Source organism: Archocentrus centrarchus, chromosome 2 (assembly GCF_007364275.1).
Source record: "Archocentrus centrarchus isolate MPI-CPG fArcCen1 chromosome 2, fArcCen1, whole genome shotgun sequence".
Classification (NCBI taxonomy): Eukaryota; Metazoa; Chordata; class Actinopteri; order Cichliformes; family Cichlidae; genus Archocentrus; species Archocentrus centrarchus.
In genome coordinates, this window is record NC_044347.1 from 8,219,520 (window position 1) to 8,243,417 (window position 23,898).

A 23,898-nucleotide genomic window follows, 5' to 3' on the forward strand; every position below is an offset into this window, starting at 1 on the left:
TGACTTCCTTCTTCCTTCTTTCTGGGCTTTGGGTCGGTTTGCCATCCCTCACTTGGTGTGTTGCCATGGGCTCTGCTTCCTGGGTGTCTGGGCTACCTCGGTGGGACCTGAATGTGCTGTCTGGTCTCTGTTGTTCTCAGTAATGTTGAGATCACTGAGTATGTTTCTGGCTCAACAGGGTTACATGGAAAAAAAAAAAAAAGAAAAAGTCAGGAATGTCTCAACCTGCAGCAGGTGTTACCTCTACATTCCTGAAGCCCTACCCCTACAGCTGCCATAGGGTGAGAGGCAGGGTACATGCTTAGCCAGCCTGTCACAGGGCTAACACAGAGAGACAGGTAACCATTCACACTCACGTACACACCTTTGGGAAATTTAAAATTACCAGGTAACCTAACCGCAATAACTGCAAGCAGAAAAAAAATCTTTTCTTAAATGTGCTCTCACATTTTTGCTAAATTTTCCGTTTGTTTCAAACTGAAACATTTTGTCATACAATAAGTAACAATAGTATAAGTATAACAGTATAAGTAACAATACAGAAGCTAAGTAGTGAAATTTCCCCTGCACAGCTCTCCTTGTTTATCAGACCTGCTCAGAGATGATGTCTCCTCTGAAATGGACGGAGACAGACTTTCAAATGCTTTCATTTACATCTATTCTTAGATCTGAGACGGCGCCCACTGCTCTGTTTATAAATCACAGTCACTACTGACATGAGCACTGACGAACATGATCAGCATTAGTGTGGAAACATTTCAGAGGTTGAGTGCAGCATATTGGAGAGCGGTGATCACTCTAGTTTCTCTCAGTCCCTGTGACTTTAACAGTTTACTTTCACTTTCATTCCTATTAATATGAAGCCTGAACGTCTGTGTTTACAATCATGTGTGTTTGGACAAGCTAGTCATGAATTTGAATGCAGGAGGAGAGGACACCTGGTGGTTGGACGGAGTGTGACAGGAGGAGAAGTGAAGGGGTGAAAACGACAGTGCTGACGGGGATCTAACAGACCAGAGAGCTTCTGTGGGTCTGAGGGCAGCTTCATGCTGGAGAAGCATGAAGGAGTCTGACACGTAAATCTAAAAATAGGAGTCGATCACAGTGAACTGAGCTGTGAGCTTCATGTAAAGTAGGTGAGCCACAGGGCAGGTGTTACATGCCAATGCTGCACAGCCTCATTCTTCACCTGTGAGTCAGTGCTCCTTCACACTTCTTCAAACCGACCTGCACATAAACAACCTGATTCTGTGTGTCGTTCCAGAATTTGTTTGTCCAAACAAACCTCAGTTTCACTGTGAAACCACAAAGCTGACCATCCACGCAGGATCTGGGCCCAGGACAAACTCTGAGAGTAAAAATAAACTCTGAAGCAATAATCTGTCCAGGACAGATGATCAGAGTTTGTTCAATCACCTCTGAGTGTGCACCAGTGGAGCTCTGATACCAGGATTCACCATGGCAGCAGGTAAATAAAGAGCAGAACCACCATTTTAACCCCTTTGGTCACTGCATACACAGTTGTGTACATCGCTTTATATTACATTTTCTAGTGTAATATTAATGTTTTGTCTATTACCTATTTTTATTTTTATTCTTCTTATTTATATGTGCGTGTATATATGGTTGCAGGTACAAAATACATTTCACTGTGCATTGTACTGTGTATAACTGTGCATGTGACAAATAAACACTATCTTATCTTATCTTATCTTATCTTATCTTATCTTATCTTATCTTATCTTATCTTATCTTATCTTATCTTATCTTATCTTATCTTATCTTATCCCACCTAAAAAGACTTTGTAGGGAGAACATGAATTTCTTTCCACCAAAGCTCCCATATTGTGACCAAAGGGGTTCATCCAGAGGACCGAGGAGTGTGAACGAGTGTGAGGACCGACTGCGAGGTTCTTAAAAATCAGGAGGGAACAGATTAAAGAGGTTGGACCAATCTGTATCTGTGACCGAATACGAGTTCAATGTAAAATCTCATTGTTATAAAGCACATGAATTTTCATTGGTTCAAACATGATAGGATGAGCTGAAGATAAAAATGTGGAGAAACAGATCAGAAACAGACCAGAGCCACTCTCATTTTTGTTTTTGCTATAAATGAAAACTATTTTATTAACATTTTATTATATAAGTTATTTACTACAGAAAAAAGCAAAGTAACATCTTCTTGGGATTGCAGAGTTTGTAAAAATATAAACTTCTGCATATCAAATGGCTCTATTCAGAGCTTTGATTGTGACTTTATGAATGGCGAAATGTATCCGAATGTCAGCCACCTGCTGCAGCAGGAGGGGAGGAGTCAGAGAGTTACCGCGGTCTTTCTGGAACAGGAATCCCGGAGTTTCCCTCATCTCAGAGTAAACAAACTCAGAGTTGTTTGCTAAAATTATTCCCATAAACGAGCCCCTGGAGCAGGTTTAATAGGTTGTTACTGGCAGCATGTGCTGGTGACGTGCGCACACTTCCAGTAAAGAATAAAGAAAACCTGTCATCAGGGTTTGTTCAGCCCTGACTCCTCCCCTCCTGCTGAGCCTGACACGTCTGTTATTCATGGAGCTGATTTCAAAGCTGATCTCAGAGCTCGTGAATCTGAAGAAGTTTGTGTTTAAAAACAGTGAAATCACATTTAGAGTTTAGGTTGTTCCCCACAGACGGTTTTTAACATGACTGCTGCTGTCATCAGTGGACACACGGAGACAGTGATGTCTGGCAGGGTGCAGCTCTGTGGGCATTAATGTAGCTTCACTCTACATATATGTAATTGTAGCCAATAAATACTGTTTTAACTATTCAAAAAAATCATTAATCACTCATGTTTATTGGCTGGGATTTATAATCAGTCCTTTTTGTGGAGGTTGTTGATTTTTCTCAGGATCTTATAGGTCAATAAAAGCAGATTTCGAGCTTTTTTTATGACTTTTTATGATTAAGTTGCATTTTTTTTTCCTGCTGTTATGACTGTTTGGATCTTGTAATGTTGCAGCTGTGAGCTGAAATAAATACAGTTTTCTGTGTGTGAAATCAGCTTTGTTTTGTTCCATGTGCTCATTTTCTGGAGACAGAATTATCAGTTCTTCTGTGGCTCATAATGCCTCAGATTCCTCCTGGAATATGTGCTCTTCAGGAGGACTTGAAATGTGTAACTGTGTGGAGTCTTTGTGCAAAGCTCTGGATCATACTGTCTTCATGCAGGAATTATTTGACACCAGTTCTGTTATTGTCTTGTTTAAGTTCAGCATGCAGAGTGTTAAACTCTGGTTTTCCCACAGGGGGTTATTACTGTATGTGGAGTGGAAATGTGTTGCTTAACAGACTCGTCATAAACATCCTAACAGAAAGTGACAGACTGAAGTTCCAGGAATGGATTGTTCAGCTGCCATCGTAACAAGGTTGGTGACATAAGTGTAGAAGTAAGTCCCAAACAAGTCAAGTGAAACTGAAACAATGAGTTTTTAGCTACTTTTTAAGAGACCACAGATCTCAGGTCTGTCTATTGTCAGCCTTGCAGAGCCAACAGGTCCTGACAGGGACCAGAAAGAGAGAGCAGATTTCTCCCATATTGGCTTCTTTTCATTGGCTCCCTGTTAGATTATTCTCCTCACCTACAAGGTCTTGAATAATCAGGCCCCATCTTATCTCAAAGACCTCATAGTACCATATCACCCCAACAGAGCACTTCGCTCTCAGACTGCTGGCTTACTTGTGGTTCCTCAGATACTTCAGAGTAGAATGGGATTCAGAGCCTTCAGCTTTCAGGTGCCTCTTCTGTGGAACCAGCTTCCAGCTTGGATTCAGGAGACAGACACCCTCTCTATTTTTAAGATTAGGCTTAAAACTTTCCTTTATGATCAAGCTTATAGTTAGGGCTGGATCAGGTGACCCTGAACCCTCCCGTCTGCCGGCGGTTTCTTCCTGCTAAAAGGGAGTTTTTCCTTCCCACTGTCACCAAATCCTTGCTCTTAGGGGGTCATTTTGACTGTTGGGTTTTACCTTAGAACAAAAAGCATTTTAAGGTAACTGCTGTGATTTGATGCTAAATAAATAAAACTGAAATGAGTTGAATTGAATATTTTAAATATGTGAGTAAATGAAAGATGAGTTTTAAAAAATACACTGGTTTAATTTCCTGCTAAGAAGGTTAAGATTTTAATTCTACTTAATTGAAATTAACTCAAAGGGTGACTGACTGAGCTTTCCCTGTCACACAGTAACTGTCTTAGTTTTGTCAGTGAGATGTTCAGAAAAATGACAACTCTGCACTTTCAAAACTTTATTTAAACTGTACCTGAATCTAGAAACTGAATTAGTGGAACACCAGAGGTGGGTAACATCACAGATAATGAGTGATGACAGCTCAATCCAAACATGAGTGCTTCCTGTTTGTGCAGAGTCACAGAAACACTCTGATCTGTTCTTATTCGTGAGATCATGTCTGTATTATTCAGAGCTCAGAGGCTTTGAGAAGTTCAGCTGTGGCTGCTTCATGAACATGTTGGTTTGAGGGAAATCAAAGTGCAGATTTAATGTGAAGGAAACAGAAAAGAAAGGAGAGAAATAACAGAGTGGAATTCAAAATCAGAGACTTTCAAAGGGAAGAAATGAGAACAGGAGCAAAGAGGAAGCTTCACTTTCACATTAAAGTCTGATGTTCAGGAACTTGAAGGATGTTAAATGAACTAGACTGCTGCTCCTGCTGAGCCCCTCCCACCTGCGCTCTTACAGGTAGAGTCCCGCCTCCTTTCAAGAAGTAGCTCACCTGTGTGTCAGTGTTCAGTGTCCAGGTGTGGAGTGGAGTGGAGCTTCTTCTTCTTCTGCTCTGTTTGCAGAAACTGTAAGTTTGCTTTGTTTCCTCCTTTAACAGTTTGTCTTCAGGAACTTTACTGTTTGTTTCTGCTCTGTGAGGTTTGGATGTTCAGCTCTGATTTCAGGACAAACTTTGAAGGCAAAGCCACGTGATTATGGATTATTGATTGGTATCCAGCAGTTTGATGAAAAGTTGTTTTTTGATGTCTTTAGAAAACAAACAGCTGTGTCTTAATTTCTTGGGGAAAACGTGTCTTAAAGTTAAAGTCGTTGCTGTTTGACACTCACAAAATAAAATGGTCTCTTCAAATGTGTGCGTTACCTTCTGTAATTTGTTGATCAAACACTTAATCTGCTCTTGTTGTGCAGTGATATACTGTAATGAAAGCTATTTTTTACTGTGCAGTGTGATTCCTGTCAGGGCTCTCTTCAGGTCTCAGGTTTATCTAACTGAGATCGTAACCCCGAGATGAGGAAAACTCTGAGATTCTATTCCAGGTAGTAGTGGAAAGAGTGCAGACATTCTTCACAGAAGCAGAAGTGCAGATTCCTGTGGGTTTAAAATACAAATGCTGAAATACTGGCTCAACCTCTTTACTCCAGTAATAGTGGAAAAGTACAGGCTCTGAAATTTTAGTCAAAATAAAATGTAGCTCAGGAGAACGTTTCTGTCAGCTGTCAAACATATTTGAACCTCTGCCTTCAATATTAATACAAGAACACAAACTTTATTCAACTTCAGTTCTAATCAATCACGTAGAACACAAGCAGAATTTCACCAATCCAATATAGTGTGTGTGTAAACATCACCACAATTCTGCAAAATCCTGGGAAATATTGCAGTTGCCCCTTTAACAAGCAGGGACACTGTGACACACTGTGCAGAAAGTGTTTGTGTGTTTGCTGATGTTTGTTAAGCTGTTTAAAAAGTTGCATTTGAAATTGTGCATCCAGAGGTGATGGTACACCATCAGGATTGCCGTTCATGCTGCTGTTCCCTCCATTTTGGCTCAAATTTGGTTTGAAGTCTGAAAGAGCACAAGGACAGAAATAACCCCTCCACTCAAGTGTGTTAAACCTAAAGTAACGAGCCTGCTTAGAAAATGTAAGGAGTGAAACGGAGACATTTGTGTTCAAATACAGGGAAGAAAAAAGTGCCCAAAAAATACTCAAGATACCTGAAAACTCTACTTTAGTAAAGTAAACAACAGGTTTATCCAACAGTAAGAAAAAGAGTCGACTGTTACTCTAGTGGAGTTCACCTGCTTTTTTTTAACTGAAGCAGTAAATTATTCCCAATAGCAGCAAATCTGAGCATTAAAACAGTGATGGGAGCTTGGACAAATTCACTGACAGGAAACCCTGAGAAATCAATCATAAAAAGAAGCTCTCTCTCTCTCTCTCTCTCTCTCTCTCTCTCTGTCTCTCTGTCTCTCTCTCTCTCTGTCTCTCTCTCTCTCTCTCTCTCTCTCTCTCTCTCTCTCTCTCTCTCTCTCTCTCTCTCTCTCTCTCTCTCTCTCTCTCTCTCTCTCTCTCTCTCTCATTAGTCTCATTCAACTGGTTAATCAGCTTTATTGTTGTCTATAGGTTTCTATAGGTTTCCAGTATGCAACACTGCACCTGTTTAAAGCTTAAAGTCCCACAGCCTGATAAAGATGTGGACATTGGAGTGAGTCAGTGTGTGTCCTCAGAGTGCTCAGAGTGAGTCAGTGTGTGTCCTCAGAGTGAGTCAGTGTGTGTCCTCAGAGTGAGTCAGTGTGAGTCCTCAAAGTAAGTCAGTGTGTGTCCTCAGAGTGAGTCAGTGTGAGTCCTCAGAGTGAGTCAGTGTGAGTCCTCAAAGTAAGTCAGTGTGTGTCCTCAGAGTGAGTCAGTGTGAGTCCTCAGAGTGAGTCAGTGTGAGTCCTGTTGTATCAGCTGCAGTTCCAGCAGACTCAAACAGACTCAGCAGCAGATCAGAATCAAGCGTTCTGCTTCTATCAGAGGCCTCAGGTGTCAGTGAGTGTTTATGGGACTGTTTGCAACTCAGTAAACATTTGAATGGAACATGATTGTAAAACTGAAGCCACAACGTGATCAACTGAATCTAAATTACTAGGAAAGTTGATTTGAAGCTGTTCACAATACTAACCTGAATATTTTCAGACTAACACTAAAGCAGGAAAGAAGCCGCTGATATTTGGACTGCACACATGATGAAAGGAAGATTTCAGTATGTGTGTGCTGAGCTGATGTGTGTTTCCTCTGCAGGTGAAGGTAGAAAGTGTGTGTGAGCTGATGTGAATTCAGCAGCATGGATCAGTGTGAGGACAGAGAGGAGGGAGTCCCTCCCTCTAAAACCACTCTGTGTGGGGAACATGAGAGCCAGACCAAAGCTCAGAGGTGAGATGACCATCTCTAACTGTCCATGACTCTTCTCCATGTCACAGCTCAGCACTCACATCACTGCTGCATCATTATTCACAGGAGGAAAGGTGGACCTGGATCCAGCCGTCTGTCCTTAAAGAGAAGCCGGCGAAAGGGGATGATCGTTCCGTTCACAGCAAGATATTCTCCTCCTGCAGAGAGGTAAGCTGGGTCTAAATGCTGCAGCTGAAGACTTTCTCATGTTTACATGTTTAATGTCAGTGTGGTGAGCGCGGGAAGGTGTGGTGAGTGAAAAGCAACAGGAATAATCAATTACAAATCAGCGGATAATTGACAAAATTCCCACCCTGAGAGTTTCAGCCAAGTAATTAAATTCCTTCACTAAAAAGAATCAGGTTCACCCACTGATAAGGGAAGAAACGAGTTTAGACGTAAAATACAGTTTTTTTTTATTTTAAGAAAAAAAAATGATACAAAAAGGCACACAAAGCAGCAGAGAGACAACAGCGGCTCAGATCAGCTTGGGGGTATTATCAGCTGGGGAGCGCCGCATCTAACAAGTTGGTGTTGGAACAAACGACAAGCGAGCTGAAAATGTTGTAGTTTTAAAATCCACGTGCCGTCTTCAAGACGGCCTCAAGCAAGAAAGAGACCCAGACTCTCACCTGCGACCACACTTGTGTCAGAAATGTGCTTCATAGCACAGAACAAGTGAAAAAGAAACGGGACACACGCTTTACGCAGAGGTCTGAAACCCTGCTGTTCTGTAAAACAGTTATTTTAAGCATCTTAAAACTGACCTGAGAATAATTATGGAAACCACAAGCTGCTGGAGACTGAGGACTTCAGGCCGGTAATGGCACAGAGCCGCGGCGTTCTTACCCGCTCTCACTGTGAGCGGCCAACGATGGCAGACAATTACAAGAAAAGTCTACACACTTCTGTGTTCATATGTGAAGCGGTGTGTGTTGGAGTTTGTTCCACAAACACAGCAGTCAGATTGTAAAGAATGGATGTTGTAGGAGGTGTTTGTGTAGTAGAGAGTGTCTGTAGGACCGCAGCTGCTCCAGCAGGGGGCTCCTTTGAGCTGTGCGGTGCAGTGAGGTAATTCACTCAGGTGGTCTCAGGTGTTGCTGGAAGTGCTTTTTGATGTGTTGATTAATTAATTATCTTCATTAAGGTTGATTTAGGATTATTATTTCCTAAACCTGAGGACCATCCAGTAAGCAAAAAACATTCTCTCTAAAAGTAAAAGATTCACTAAAATGTAAAACATCATGTTGTTGTTTCGATCACACATCAATACAATCTAGTCATAGAAAATCAAAGTGCTTCATTAATGACTGATGGGCCAATGTACAAACCATATCTGTAAATGTATTTATTTATGATTTGTTCATGCACAAATTTAAAGGTCTTCCAAGAGTATGTCCCTAAAATTAAGAGGAACTAAAGGTAAGAATAATAAATTCTCACTGAGTAATAATTATGTTCTTCTGACTGAATCCAGCAGAGGTGGCAAAAGTACTGACATTCTGTACTTAAGTAGAAGTACAAGTACTTGTGTTAAAAAATACTTTGGTAAAAGTCGAAGTACTGGTTCAACTTCTTTACTTAAGTAAAAGTAAAAAAGTACAGGCTCTGAAATTTACTCAAAGTAAGAAAGTAAAAGTAACTCTTTGGAGGACGTTTCTACCTGCTATTTTTGTGTAAAGCTAACTGAACCTTATTATATATTATTGTAATAATATAAAATAATACATGAGAACACAAACGTTATTCCATCTAAATTTTAATTCTAATGAATGTACTCAGCTTGAATCACAAACTGTGAAAGGGAATTTAAACACAGCTCTGTTCTCTGTGTCCTCCACAGTAGAGGGTGACTGTGTCTCCACCTAAACACAAACATGAGGATACTCAGGGGTTACAGTGGGATTCAGAAGGTGGAGGAACCCTAAAATCAGCTGTAGTGGTTCTGCATGGGGAGAAGAATCACAGCTTTCTATTGTGAGCTGCAGTAAATGATGTTGGTGTGCAGGCTGTGATCAGCTGACCTGCTGCTGCTGCTCTGAGGTTTACTGCTCTGTGTGGATGAACTGAACTCACAAAGATGTAACCCAGTATTTCACAGCTATCTGAGCTGATCTCCATCCTCTACACTGACAGCATACAGGCTGTAGAAATGTTGGACTCAGTGAATGAATCTCAGCATCAGCAGCTTTGATTCAAACTCATCTCTGCTGCACTGATGTAACCTGTAACTCTGACCATGAACACAAACACTGTGCTCCAGTCCAACACAGAGCTTTACTGTAAATACAGTACAACAAGATAACCTGTTTATTACGTACTAAACTGCAGTATTTTCATACAATCTTTGAATAACACAAAGTCAGCATACTTCAGTTTATTTTCCAGTCCTTACCTTTAAATCTAACCTCTCTTCTTCCTCTCCTGTCCTCTTTCTCCATCTCTGAGTGAACTTCTCTCTCTTTGCTCTCCCTGAAATACAGCAGCTCTTCTTTTAGCTAGTAGACACACTGTGTGACAAACTGCACACACTTTGTGTGTTTGCTGATATTTGTTGAGCATTTAAAAACGTTGCATTTACCTGCCACACGTTACTCCCTTCATGCTCGCTCCTCTTCAGTAGCGCTAGCTAAGCTGTTTATGTGCCGCGAGCATAACTTAACGGCCCGCTGTAACCCCTGATTATAGCGCTATAAATGAGACATTAATTACATGGGTTTGTGTATTTAATCCCTTTGTACCCGATAAGCCCCGGTGATGGAGGAAACGCCAGTATGATTGTCTCTTATATGTTAATATTCCTCCGGCTCAGATCACTTGATGACTGACGGCGCACTGACCGAAAACGCAAACTTCTCCCTGACGTGTTAAAAAGTAACGAGTCTGTTTTGAAAATGTAAGAAGTAGAAAGTACCGATACTTGTGTAAAAATGTAGGGAGTAAAAGTAAAAAGTACTCAGAAAAATAAATACTCAAGTAAAGTACAGATACCTAAAAAATCTACTTAAGTACAGTAACGAAGTATTTGTACTTCGTTACTTCCCACCTCTGGAATCCAGTGATGTCGTTCTTGATGAAAGATAAAAAGCTAAATGACTGCACACAGTGGTTTACATCTTCACTGCTTTGCTGACTCATAAAAACCAGGACCGCACCCTTAAACCAGTCACAGCTACAGAGAGAATATCTGGCTCTCTGCAGCTTCAGATGAAGCTAGTTCTTTTGGGGTTTTTTTGAAGGACTAAACTGAGCTTACAGCTGTGAACAGCTGCAGCTGAGCTGTTGATTCTCAGTGGGATCTGCTGAAGCTTAATAAACCTTTACAGCTGAGTCAAACCTTCAGCTTCTGTTTGTGTGAGGACAGACACGATGGGAAATAATTCTTCATGATTCCTCCACAGAGTGGATCAGGAGAGCTCAGAGGTTCCCAGTGGTCAGTCTGCCCAGCAGCATCAAACACAGCTGGACTCCATATTTATGGTTTGTACATGTACAACAATCAGTTTTTTACATCTTTTCTCTTCAGTCATTTCTGTGCTGAGTTCACTGGATTGCACGAGTGAATAATTTTTCAGACGTTATCAAAAAGACAAAACGTGCTATTTTTATGGAGTTTGATGTGCTGAACCCAAATTGACAGATGAAATATGGAGTGCCTGCAATTTCTCTGATTTCTTCCTTAAATTATCATTACCACAGTACCACATGGTGCTGGGTGAGAGCCTGATGGAAGGTTTGGAAAGGTTTTGTCCCCTTTTTCTCCTGTGGTGACCACTTCCACACTGGACGCACCATGATAGGATCTACTGGCTCTCCGAATCATCAGTGCTACAAAATACATGGACTGTCTCCTCATACTCTGTGAATTTGAAGCCAAATTAGAAATAGCAGTTTTTAACTGCTGCAGTTATACTGCCTTTTTATGACAACCTGATATGACACTGCCAGAAACACAGTAAAGCTTGTATGCACATATGAGGCGCCTCTGTTCACTCGAGATAATCCAACACTGATATTAGAAAGAAAATCAGAGTTTCTGCACCAGAGTGCACCAAAAAAAGCAAAAACAAAAAACCTTTACCTTTTAGCTTAGATGCATCTCACTGATGGGATTTCCGTGTTTTTATCAGATATTGTAAAAGATAAAAAAAAATGATGCGATATTTTTAATTTGTAATTTTAACATGTAATTTTGCTCTACACATTTCCTGCTACTATGAAGGAAGGCCAGAGTCCAATCAGAGGTTGAAAAGTCAAACACAGATTCCTCAATTTCAACAAAATTAGGTCAATAATTTAAAAATAGTGACCATCTACAAATATGTTATTACCTCTCTTCATGTTTCAGAATGTATTTCAGTCATTTCTGGTTTGGGTTCATTCATGTAAAATTCTGTTCCAGCTTCTGGAGAACAACATCATCACTTTTGTGAAGAATGAGTTGAAGAAGATCCAGAAGGTTCTGAATCCAGATTACCCAGAATGCTTAGAGAGTCATGGGGAGGATGAGGAGGTGTTGCAGGGTGAAGATGACGAGCAGGGGAGTAACAGAAGAGAGGCTTTTGTGAAGATCACTCTGTACTTCCTCAGGAGAATGAAGCAGGAGGAGCTGGCTCAACGTCTGCAGAGCAGTAAGAGGATTTCTAAAAGGTTTTAAAACATAGGCAACACATGATATTTATGAATTTGCATTACCATTTGCACTCTTAAATTGTGAAATGCTTAAGTTCAATGTTTATAGTTTTTTTTATCTGTTTTTTGAGAATTTCCCATCACCTGCCAGCATAAACTTAAATCTGCTCTGAAGAAGAAGTTCCAGTGTGTGTTTGAGGGCATCACTAAAGCAGGAAACCCAACCCTTCTGAATCAGATCTACACAGAGCTCTACATCACAGAGGGAGGGACTGCAGAGGTCAATGATGAACATGAGGTCAGACAGATTGAAACAGCATCCAGGAAACCAGACAGACCAGAAACAACAATCAGACAAGAAGACATCTTTAAAGGCTCACCTGGAAGAGATGAACCAATCAGAACAGTGCTGACAAAGGGAGTGGCTGGCATTGGGAAAACAGTCTTAACACAGAAGTTCACTCTGGACTGGGCTGAAGACAAAGCCAACCAGGACATCCAGTTCATGTTTCCATTCACTTTCAGAGAGCTGAATGTGCTGAAAGAGAAAAAGTTCAGCTTGGTGGAACTTGTTCATCACTTCTTTACTGAAACCAAAGAAGCAGGAATCTGCAGCTTTGAACACTTCCAGGTTGTGTTCATCTTTGATGGTCTGGATGAGTGTCGACTTCCTCTGGACTTCCACAACACTGAGATCCTGGCTGATGTTACAGAGTCCACCTCAGTGGATGTGCTGCTGACAAACCTCATCAGGGGGAACCTGCTTCCCTCTGCTCGCCTCTGGATAACCACACGACCTGCAGCAGCCAATCAGATCCCTGCTCAGTGTGTTGACATGGTGACAGAGGTCAGAGGGTTCACTGACCCACAGAAGGAGGAGTACTTCAGGAAGAGATTCAGAGATGAGCAGCAGGCCAGCAGGATCATCTCCCACATCAAGACATCACGAAGCCTCCACATCATGTGCCACATCCCAGTCTTCTGCTGGATCACTGCTACAGTTCTGGAGGATGTGCTGAAAACCAGAGAGAGAGGAGAGCTGCCCAAGACCCTGACTGAGATGTACATCCACTTCCTGGTGGTTCAGGCCAAAGTGAAGAAGGTCAAGTATGATGGAGGAGCTGAGACAGATCCCCACTGGAGTCCAGAGAGCAGGAAGATGATTGAGTCTCTGGGAAAACTGGCTTTTGATCAGCTGCAGAAAGGAAACCTGATCTTCTATGAATCAGACCTGACAGAGTGTGGCATCGATATCAGAGCAGCCTCAGTGTACTCAGGAGTGTTCACACAGATCTTTAAAGAGGAGAGAGGGCTGTACCAGGACAAGGTGTTTTGCTTCATCCATCTGAGTGTTCAGGAGTTTCTGGCTGCTCTTCATGTCCATCTGACCTTTGTCAAGTGTGGTATTAGTCTACTAGAAGAACAATATGCAAATTCTGTATGGTATCCTGTATTCAACAAACAGAAATTACAATCTCTCCACAAAAGTGCTGTGAACAAGGCCTTACAGAGTCCAAATGGACACCTGGACTTGTTCCTTTGCTTCCTCCTGGGTCTTTCACTGCAGACCAATCAGACTCTCCTACGAGGGCTTCTTAAACATACAGGAAGTAGCTCACTGACCAATGAGGAAACAGTCCAGTACATCAAGAAGAAGCTCAGTGAGAATCTGTCTGCAGAGAAAAGCATCAACCTGTTCCACTGTCTGAATGAACTGAATGATCATTCTTTATTGGAGGAAATTCAACAGTCCCTGAGATCAGGATGCCTCTCTCCAGAAAACCAGTCTCCTGCTGGCTGGTCAGCTCTGGTCTTCAGCTTACTGTCATCAGAACTGGATGTGTTTGACCTGACAAAATTTTCTCGTTCAGAGGAGGCTCTGCTGAGGCTTTGGCCTGTGGTTAAAGCCTCAAAACAAGCTCTGTAAGTCAAAATTCCTTCATCCCTTCAACATACAAATGGTTGAATCTTCTTTTTATTACAGGTCTGTTTTAGCAATATCCTCAACAACTATATCTAGGAGTCATTTAAAACTGTGATTTAAAATTAGATTTTACTCTGAGACATAAATACTGAATCTCAGATAACCTTTTTAAAATCAATGTAACACAACAAAACCCCACAGAATGGGATCACTTCCTTTATACTTAAAACAAACAAATAAAAGGAACCCCTCTTTCTCAAGTTGTAGCCAATACACACCTGCACCTCATTTTGTTTGCCAGGTGTGTAATGAAAACCTCCAAACATGTACAGGGAAGAAAAAAAGCTTGAGTTTTAGTATTCCATTGGTAAGGAGGGAGCCACAGAATCACTGATGACTGCTATTCCTGTAGCATGATTGTTTTTAGGGAACTCATTTATCTATCGGTTATCCTAACCTGCCAACATAAATGAAGCCTGTACCACATTAAGATGAAATCCTGGTCTCCAGATGCCCAATATTCTAGTCATGAGGACTTTGAGGACCCATCTTTGAATTTTTGACTTTGAAGTAGCTCATCTGTCCTCCACCAAGCACCTCCTGTAACCATTTTTATGGTTTTAGCATAGACCCTCGCAAACATTTCTCTACATCAAAGAGTTTATCAAAAAAAAAAAAAAAAATCGTCAGAGCAGTCCGTGATGGTGTTTCATCTCTTCAATGGCTGCCATAATTTCATCTAGTTTTGACAAAAACTAAGACTTCAGGGCATTTATTGTTAGCATTGATAACTGTTTCTCAACTTTTGCCAATGCCTGATTCACAATCTTTTTCAGGCCATCTTCAGCTCGCTGAGCGTGCACCAAGGTAGTTTTACTGTAACTGCTTCGTTGTCATATCTTTTTCTATCTCATCTCGATTGAAACCACAGTCACGAGTCCAGAAGAACCCTTTGATCACAGATATAATTGCATTTTCAGATTGTGTGGCTGTAACCTGTCGGAGAGAAGCTCTGAAGCTCTGTCTTCAGTTCTCAGCTCCCGGTTCAACAACCTGAGAGAACTGGACCTGAGTAACAATGACCTGCAGGATCCAGGAGTAATGCAACTTTCTGCTGGTATGAAGAGTCCACACTGTAAACTGGAAACTCTCAGGTCAGGATTTCAAACTTCCACTGATGACAATGTAAAACTTAAATCACTGAATAAACAGCTCATTTGTGTAGCACATAATCTTCAAGCATGATTTGGGAAATTATGATTTATCTGCCACTTTTAGACATATTATTATTCTTGTCCCCATAATATATTTTTCTGACATTGTGTTTTTATTCTACACTATTGATTTGAGACAACTGTTGAGGTCTGTTGTGAAATGGGACTTTATAAATATAAATATTATGAGCTGTAGCTGAAAGGGAAAAAAACCTCCCATTGACGTGCTCACAGATCGATTGTTGTTTTGTATGTTTACAGACTGTCAGGGTGTCAGATCACAGAGAAAGGATGTGCTTCTCTAGCTTTAGCTCTGAGTTCAAACCCGTCCCATCTGAGAGAGCTGGACCTGAGCTACAATCATCCAGAAGGCCGTGGACTTAAGAAGTTGTTGGCTGGACTGAAAGATCCACGGTGGACGCTTGAAACTCTCAGGTGTTGAGAATAGTTCTGATAGACGCAGAAGAGCTGGAAGTATCTTATGTCTCCATCATTTAGGTCCTAATTGTTTCATGCAGATGTGACAAGCAAGGTTGGCTGGATTTTTTTTTACTAACAATCAATGTTCTCGGTGCTCCTCTGACCCCCCTCCTCCTTTCAGGGTGGAGCCTGCTGGAGTCCGATGGTTGAGACCAGGTCTGAGGAAGTGTAAGTGTGTTTTTAATGTGATTGATGAAAACAAAGCAGCACACATTCAACCATCTTCAAACTGTCACATCACTCATTCACATCTCTGATGTCAGGAGTCATCATCAAAGTGTCAATCAATGAACAGATGATGGATCAATAACTGCAGCTGGATTGTGTTTGTTCTCTCCATCAGATTCCTGTCGACTCACAATCGACACAAACACAGTGAACAGAAACCTCAAACTGTCTGACAACAACAGGAAGGTGACACATCTGGAGGAGGTTCAATCATATCCTGATCATCCAGACAGGTTTAATGACTGGCTTCAGCTGCTGTGTAGAAATGGTCTGACTGGTCGCTGTTACTGGGAGGTCGAGTGGAGAGGAGAGGTTCGAATATCAGTGAGTTACAGAAGAATCAGCAGGAGAGGAGACAGAGATGACTGTGTGTTTGGAAGGAATGATCAGTCCTGGAGTCTGTGCTGCTCTTATCGTGGTCCCCGTTATGTCTGTCACAGTAATAGAGGAACAAACATCCCTTCCTCCTCCTCCTCCTCCTCCTCCTCCTCTGTCTCTAACAGAGTAGCAGTGTATGTGGACTGTCCTGCTGGCACTCTGTCCTTCTACAGAGTCTCCTCTGACACTCTGATCCACCTCCACACCTTCAACACCACATTCACTGAACCTCTTTATCCTGGATTTACAGTCCAGTCTCCTGGTTCCTCAGTGTTTCTGTGCTGAGTTGATTGTAAAAAGTGTCCTCCTGTCAGAGAAACTCTGTTGAAGAGTCAGTCTGTACACGTCTCTCTTTTTCACTCAAAAGACATTTTTCTAGATCAATGATTCAGTTAGTTGATGTTTTAAACTGTTCCACATTTGAGAATTGGTTTTCTTTTCTCTGATTATAACCTGGATTAGGTTATGTGTTCAGCATCACTTACTATGATGAACCAACAGGTACAATAAAAACTTTAAGCTCTACATACCTCAACAACCCATGAATGTCATGTTGTCTTTCACCCCTCAGCTGAGCTTAGGAAAGCTCCAAATCCAAAGACATCTGGAAGAATTTACCAGACCAATCAACATCCCTGTTGGTAAAAATGTAATTAATATGAGGGAAATGGAAAGTGGAAGACTTCTATAAGGACTGTTTCCTAAATGTGAACAAGCCATAATGTGGCAGCAGTGCAGTGTGGTGGTTACTGTTGCCGTACAGCGAGAAGGTCCGGGTTCAATCTCGGCACGGGTCATTCTGTGTGGGTTTTCTCCGGGTGCTCCGGTTTCCTCCCACAGCGTTATGTGAAAATCACATGCATAGAATAGAGTGCCTTTATTGTCATTATACAGGATGTACAATAAGATTGGATATACAACTGAGTCCTTTCATTGTCTTACATTTTGAACTTCATTTGAAGTCATTTAAATATGTGAAAAAATGAATGAAAGCCTAAAATATTCATCATGTTTTAAATGTTTTTGTAATTTCTGTTTTGTTTTTTCTTGTTGGCCAGATAAAGTCTAAAATGTCACAGACATGGACACTTTTTTTGTAGTCTGAGTGAGGCCTCCTGCTCCTCATGGATGCACAGTAAGCTCTGTTCATATCAGATCTAATTAAGGATGAAGCTCAGACAAAAGCAACTCAAACCAAACTGCCTTCAGTAACAGAACTGTCATTACGGTTTCTGTGAAACCTTCAGCAAAGATTTCAAACTGATTACTTTTCTGATTTTGCGAAACTTCCCCAAAAAGACTTCTTTGGTTGTTTCCTTCCTTTTGAAACCTCAGCCTCACTTCCCTGAGCGTGGGGTTGTATGTATGATCGTCTCCGAGTGAAGGTCCAGGCGAAGGTAAAGCAAACAGACTCTAATGTGAACCTTTGTGGCATCATACTGAGAGAGTCTCAGGTGGAACTGTGAATTCGTGATGGAGGCTGACAGTTCAACTGGTCACCTGTCATTTAGGAGTGTCTGTGTTTTTATTCAAGCTTTCATCAAGATGTCAGAGGTTCCTTTTTCATAACTGCTTTTTAAATGTTTCATTTGTTTTTGTAATCTAAAGGACAGAAGTTTTGTGTTGAATGTTTATCCTTCGCTCATTCAGCTCCTGTGTGCTGTACTGTGTGACACTGTAGGTATACTTGGACTGTATCTACCTTTATGTGGGCGAGGTTAGGAACCCCACAGACTACTTTTTTGTACAACATTGTCACTGCTGGTTCTGAAAATGAAGTCTAAGGTTTTACTTTATAAGCTGAGAAAGAATAAATGGTGTTTTATACGCAGGACTAAGCAGAGAATGAGTGCAGACAGCTGCTGATCCATTTTAGACTCTGCTTGGATGTAATAGTACAATCAGTTCCTGTTTTTCTGGCTGTGACAGTTCCACATCTGTGGACTGTAAAGTGTTGCTTTAGGTCACAATACCGGCTCCTTTTGCTGTGGCAATCGATCTCTGACTCTTTCACACATTGAGAAATCGACTTCAGAACAGTGTCACTACTTCACAGATGTGATCAAAATCTGAAACACTGACAAGACGAAACAGGAAGAAATGTTTTTTTCTGAATTTCAGAGTGGTGTCACTTTATCAGGTCATGCTCTGACATTTCAAAGCCTGCTTATATAAGGACATCAGAGGTGTCCTTTGACCTTTTCAGCTTAATGACTGCATCTCTGGGATTGTTTGCAGTGTGACTGTAGTTTGCTTTGGCCTTGCTTGTTGCTGTGTTAGCGGTAGCTTCCTTTTTAGCTGTGAGCCCCCTGACAGCTGTTACTGTGGTCTGCTCTGAAATGTTGTTCCTGCTATGATTCACAGATTTGCTGCAGGAACTTCCTCAAAACTCAGGAATTCACATCTTTCCTGGGGTAATGTGTTTTGGGTGTTGCCCCCTAGCCCTGCGTCACTTTTATTAGTGTCCTCTTAGCATTCTGTATACTTGTAACTCTATATCCATAGTTCCCAAAGTGTCGGCCGCGGCCCAATGTTGGACCTCAAGGGTACTGCAGGAGGGGCTGCTGTAATAGTAGAAATTCAATTTGAATGACTCACAAGTATACATAGGTACATATTTATATAAATGTATTTATTTATATAAAAGTTAAATTCAAACTGGTAATGGGGGTTAGCTTGTGGTATTTCTCATTACTCTGACCTAAATTTACTGCTGTTGTATTGATGTTTGTGTCCCTGTGGCAGGTGGGTCACAAATCTGCTTTAGCAATTTGCATGTGACTTTGTAGTATTACCAATTTATAAGACAAAACCTGTGTGGTGTTTTTTTTTTTTTTTTTTTTTTTTTTTTTTATGCAGTTTTTGCTCCGTCTTCTGCCCATTTCTTTCTTTTCCTTGTTTTTCTAAATTGATTTAATGCACTGTAAGATGTAACAAGCGCACTTTATTTAATATAGAACTGCACTGTTTCTTATTAATGAATAAAATTGTTTAATGACAGAAAAACTTTTTTAATGTCCCCCGTATTAACCCTTGACAATTTGATCTAATCTCTGCCTTCAGTGATCAATGGTGGCTTTCTTAGAGCATAGCACAGATGTTTTACTGAGTTACTGTTCATAGTAAGAGTTAAGCAACAGTAAATGTTTCACATTTCACTCAAAGCTGCTTTCTTTAATGACATTTTAGCAATAAAGGCAAATATGTCAGCTTTAAGTAAGCATAATTTTGGAAAGATGAGCCATTTCAGATCCAGTAAGGACTACAGATTGTTTGGGGCAAAGCAATCCACTACGAATGGCTCCAAAGGGGATCTGGACAAGATGGCCTGGGAAATAACCAGAGCTGAACTGGATCCCAGTCTGATCTGGTGTGAAGCTGCTAGTGCATCCTGCCCTGCTAGTGGACACCAACACAGAACTGGTTTGCTGATTCTTGACAGAACCCATGATGCCTTTGGGTGAACCTGGTTCTGAGTAAAAGCAGTGAGACTGATTTAGGTCTTTTTGACCGGAACATATGTAGCGATATAGACTAGATTTCAGACATTACAATGCCTTAAAAAAAGTATTCACAACCCTTGAACTGGTCAACATTTTATTATATTGCATCCACAAATTGCATCCAAAAATCCACAAGTGTGTACTGTTATATGTGATAGACCAAACATGTCCTCCTATAAACAAACAACTGCATTGGTCATTTCTGCAGACATGTTTAATGACCAATGTTTTAAAATGTAATTAAACAACATTTAGTGGTCATAGACAAATGAACGTGTGAATAACAAGTTCAGGTTTTCTCTGGAAAATCCTGGAAAAAAATACATAAATGTGGATTTTCTCAGATTTCTGAGAAGTCTACATGATGTAAATGGCATTAGATGTAACCGGAAAAGTTAAGACAAAAAATAAACTGTTTCTCATGCTTTTTTTAGTGCTTGAAATTAAAAATTGCTTTATACATCATTAGTATTTCATAGAAGCACATCAGTATTTTGCCCTCAGATGCTTTGGCATGCCGACTGGAACAGCCTGGGATTAAACCGTCAACCTTCATATTAATAGATGCCTGCACCACCTCCTGAGCTGCAGCAACATTACCCACAGACACGACCACATGACATGCAAAGCCACAGATAGTAGCAGTTATTTTGAAAAAGCTCATATTTACTGTATTTCAGGGCATGCACAAAGCACTGATACTGTAGTTTGGGCTGGAGAACATCCATCCATCCATCCATACATCCAGTGTTAGGTGTTTGCCAATTTTGGCCTCATCTGATCACAACCCGTTCTTCCACATGTTTGCTGTGTCTCCTGCATTGCTGTAGTAAATTACACACTGGACTTCTCATGACTTTCTTTAAACAAAGGCTTTCTTCTTGCCACTCTTCCATAAGAGCTAGATTTTAGGTAGGTTTACAGTTGTGTCATATTTTTCACATTTTCGGAGGATTGATTGAACAGTGCTCCTTGAGATGTTCAAAGCTTGTGCAGCAGAAGGGACCTTAATCACCTGGGCACCACACCTGATTATTATGATATTGCTTCCTGTGATGCACACTTCCGGGTTCTCATGCACGGTTTTCCCTTAGCTGTAGCAGGTAAGGGCTGTGTTTACATTGTCGCTGCTTCGGGGTTTTCTTGTCCTGGTATTGACCTTCATGTTACAGAGCACGCTGGTGGTTGCTAGAAGACAGAGTGTATATCTCTCCTCTTATCGTGTATATGATTCCACTCTGTGGTAAATTGACACTTTAATTATAGGTTGTAGGTGGGGAAGTCCCGTCCTGGCCATTTCTGTTCAAGCACGTAATTGCCGTGACTGGTATGTAGCTTTGTGGATTTTCTTTTATGCCGGTCGCTATTTTAATACCTTTTTTTTTTTGGTGTTATGATAATTTTGGTGTCGTGCCTGCAGGAAGATAAAAGGATGCGCCCATTCTGAGTCTGTGCTGGGCATCGGTGGGATAGTGGGTCTTCCTGTTTATGCAAAACCGGCTTGGGGTTTTAGGGCAACACTGAACGGTTTTAACACTATTATATGCAGGCGCGCTCTTACTCCTGTTTTATGCTGTACGCCTCCCTGTTGTGAACAGCAACTAGTGGGGATTTAATCTGGGAACCTGGTTTTAGAATTTGTGTGTGTGGTGAATGATTGATCTCACACACACTAACTGTTTTAAGACCACTTTTGTTTTATCCCGTTTGTGTCTTCTTGAAATATATTTGATTATAATTTGATTTATTTTCTTTAATTTAGGAGCTGATGGCTTGGGTGGATGTGTCTGTGGTGGTGGGATGTGCTTTGTGTGCCGTAATTAACTGCATCACTTCGTATTGCACTTTTGTGGTCTGTATGGTGTAGGTGAAGGGAGGATCCACCTGTGAGCATCCACCTGTGAGTTGGTGTCTTTTTTTTTTTTTGGGCAGTCCCTTCTTCAAGCACTTTACTCACCACTGGTAAGCTGCAGGCCCGAGCTCCTTTTTTTATTTGTTTTTATTTTGTTTTTGTTTTTAGATATGTGAGATCGCTTTTTGTGTTTTTTACCATTTTGAAATAAACATTTTTTTAAGTGTCTGTATTAAGTAAAACGAACCTGAGTAACTTTCTTGTTTCTGGTAAGGGCCGATTCACAAATATGACATTTTATTTTTTTCTTTTTAAAGACCCCCCCCCCCCCCCCCCACCCCCCCCCCCCCCCCCCCCCGAAAAAAAAAAAAGGGTACAAGGAAAATGTTATTTTTTTTCACAACATTTAATTTGACCTGGTTCTTTGGTATTGTAATGTACTAGGAAGTAGTAAAACTATGGCGCTCCACAAGGGGCAGGGGAGAAAAAAGTTGTACCTTTTGAGAGATCTCGCAAAACTTTTTAAATAATTAATTTAATTTAGGCCAAATTAATCTTGTTATGGCAGCGTCCGTCAGGACGTCGAAAGGATCGGTGAGAGATTGCAGCAAAAGTCACCTTTTATTTGTAATTCAGCGTATCCTGTAGGCCATAACCACAAAAAAAAAAAAAAAAAAAAACTGTACATGTATGGAGGAATTAACCTGACCGACTGTCTCGCTCTCACGCCATCAAATATCTGGGCCAACATAGATGAAAATAGGCCAAATCCATCATCATTTTCTGCGGTTTACTGTGTAGTTTCTATTTTTGGAACAATGCTTCCACTTTTTGTTGAATTTATCTCTGGCAGCTTTGGCTGCTTTCCACACCTGCTGCGCTGCACTCACAGCTTGTTCCTGTCTAATATTGTCAGAGTCATTTTGTGAATCGATGATGGACTATTTTAGAGAATTCAGTGAGGCCTTTGAACTGATCTTCCAGACCGTCGACCACGTCGCTGCAGATTTCCCAGGGTGGCGTTGTCGGTCCCTTCGGGTGACTTGGAAATTTAACCCCAAAATTTATTTCAGTCACCTGTGTGTGTTATTTATTATACTCTGATTTAAAGCCATATAGTCATCGCCACACTTGGGATATGTTTTTATAACATGATCCTGGGTCTCCGACTCTGTGTTTTGAGTCTGAAATTTTACTCATGTTTTTTATTATGCTTTCTGCATAGTTTGTTCTTGGTTCTGGTCATTGTGAGTTTCCTAGTTTTAGTTAGTTGATTAAACAAACCCCTACGGCCCCTAGTGTGGGTGGTGGGCCCACTTGTGTCTAAAAAATTAAAAAAAAAACAGGCAGTTTCACATTTTGCAGTCCCTGATTCAAGGCTATCATATAACAACATCACTTGTTTCCAGCCCATGCATCACATTCAAAAATACTTATATAGTTCCTTCCAACAAATGAGAAATTTGAGGCTAGATGTTAGAAATGGTTATTACAACATTGTAATAAAGTAATAGTATGCCAATACGTAAAACCATCAACACACTGTTTTTCTTATAAGTATGAAGCTGACACTACATTAATGCCATTACATGTATATTAATATTTTATTCCAAAGCCTGCCCTCCTTAGACCAGCTTTGGTTATGTATGTCTCATGAACCAAATGAGTTTTGCGTACCTCCATACTAAATAAACTTCACTCTTTTCCTTCAGGTAGATATATCTTATGTATTTTATTGATTAAGAATGGAGGAACCTGCAGAAGAGAAGCAGATGGGCCCCTCAACCCAGGAAACTTCATCAGGTAAGAGTTCATTATCCAAACTATGCTACAGTTGTTGCTCATTTGGATAATCCTGCTTTAACAAGTATTTAAACAGATATTAAGTTCCATCCCATCATAGCTCTGTAAATTACTCTTTTCTGCACATGACTTGTTTCAACTTTTGGAAATGTAAACTTGTTTATGCTGCAAATTGTATTTGATAAGTCTGACTAAAATGAGAAAGTAGTCTTCAATCAGGTGACTACAGTCCAGGCTACCAAAAGTTTGTCTTTTTCTTCTTCCTGTAGAGGAGGAGCTTGTCATGCTGCGGACAGAGTTTGTGTGGCGGGTGTCACAAGAAATACTTATACAACTTCTTGAGGCCCTTGTAAGAGATGGTGTTCTGAATGAGTTGGAGAAAGAGTCAGTATTGGAGGACAACCCAGCCAGAGCAGATAAGGCACGCTGCTTCATTGACACAGTGAGGAAAAAAGGAGGCAAAGCCTGCAGGATAATGATCAGACATCTACAGACCATAGATCCAACTCTCTTCTCTCTGCTGCATTCATCCTCAGATCAGTCTGAGCAGGGTGAGGCCACGTATCTGTAACTGCACTTTGACTGAGCTGTGAGAGTGTATCTTTATTCAGTTATAAACACAGTATTTATCTTTGTTTAATTTACATTTAAAATTACATTACAAAT

General features: G+C 40.8%; 2 protein-coding genes across 2 annotated transcripts in view; both read left to right on the plus strand.

Annotated features, from left to right (window-relative positions):
• The first annotated feature begins 7,111 nt into the window (after positions 1-7,111).
• On the plus strand, positions 7,112-16,357 carry LOC115796331 (protein NLRC3-like). Its single transcript, XM_030752679.1, has 10 exons — positions 7,112-7,200; positions 7,285-7,386; positions 10,620-10,698; positions 11,621-11,849; positions 11,982-13,773; positions 14,755-14,928; positions 15,250-15,423; positions 15,590-15,636; positions 15,812-16,020; positions 16,200-16,357. Exons 1-10 carry the CDS (start codon positions 7,112-7,114, stop codon positions 16,257-16,259), a joined length of 2,955 nt encoding a protein of 984 aa, XP_030608539.1. The 3' UTR covers positions 16,260-16,357.
• A 1,068-nt stretch (positions 16,358-17,425) lies between these two features.
• The window catches only part of LOC115796156 (NACHT, LRR and PYD domains-containing protein 3-like), a 108,834-nt gene continuing 102,361 nt past the window's right edge, over positions 17,426-23,898 (plus strand). The window contains exons 1-3 of the mRNA XM_030752434.1: positions 17,426-17,471; positions 23,142-23,232; positions 23,502-23,783. Of these exons, the coding sequence (XP_030608294.1) occupies positions 23,175-23,232; positions 23,502-23,783 (340 nt within the window). The 5' untranslated portion in view covers positions 17,426-17,471; positions 23,142-23,174. The remainder of the gene's footprint in view (positions 17,472-23,141; positions 23,233-23,501; positions 23,784-23,898) is intronic.

Coding starts and splice junctions, on each gene's coding strand:
- LOC115796331 (XM_030752679.1), top strand. CDS start 7,112: ATGGATCAGTGTGAGGACAGAGAGGAGGGAGTCCCTCCCTCTAAAACC. Junction 7,387..10,619: donor TATTCTCCTCCTGCAGAGAG/GTAAGCTGGGTC, acceptor ATTCCTCCACAG/AGTGGATCAGGAGAGCTCAG. Junction 10,699..11,620: donor AGCTGGACTCCATATTTATG/GTTTGTACATGT, acceptor ATTCTGTTCCAG/CTTCTGGAGAACAACATCAT.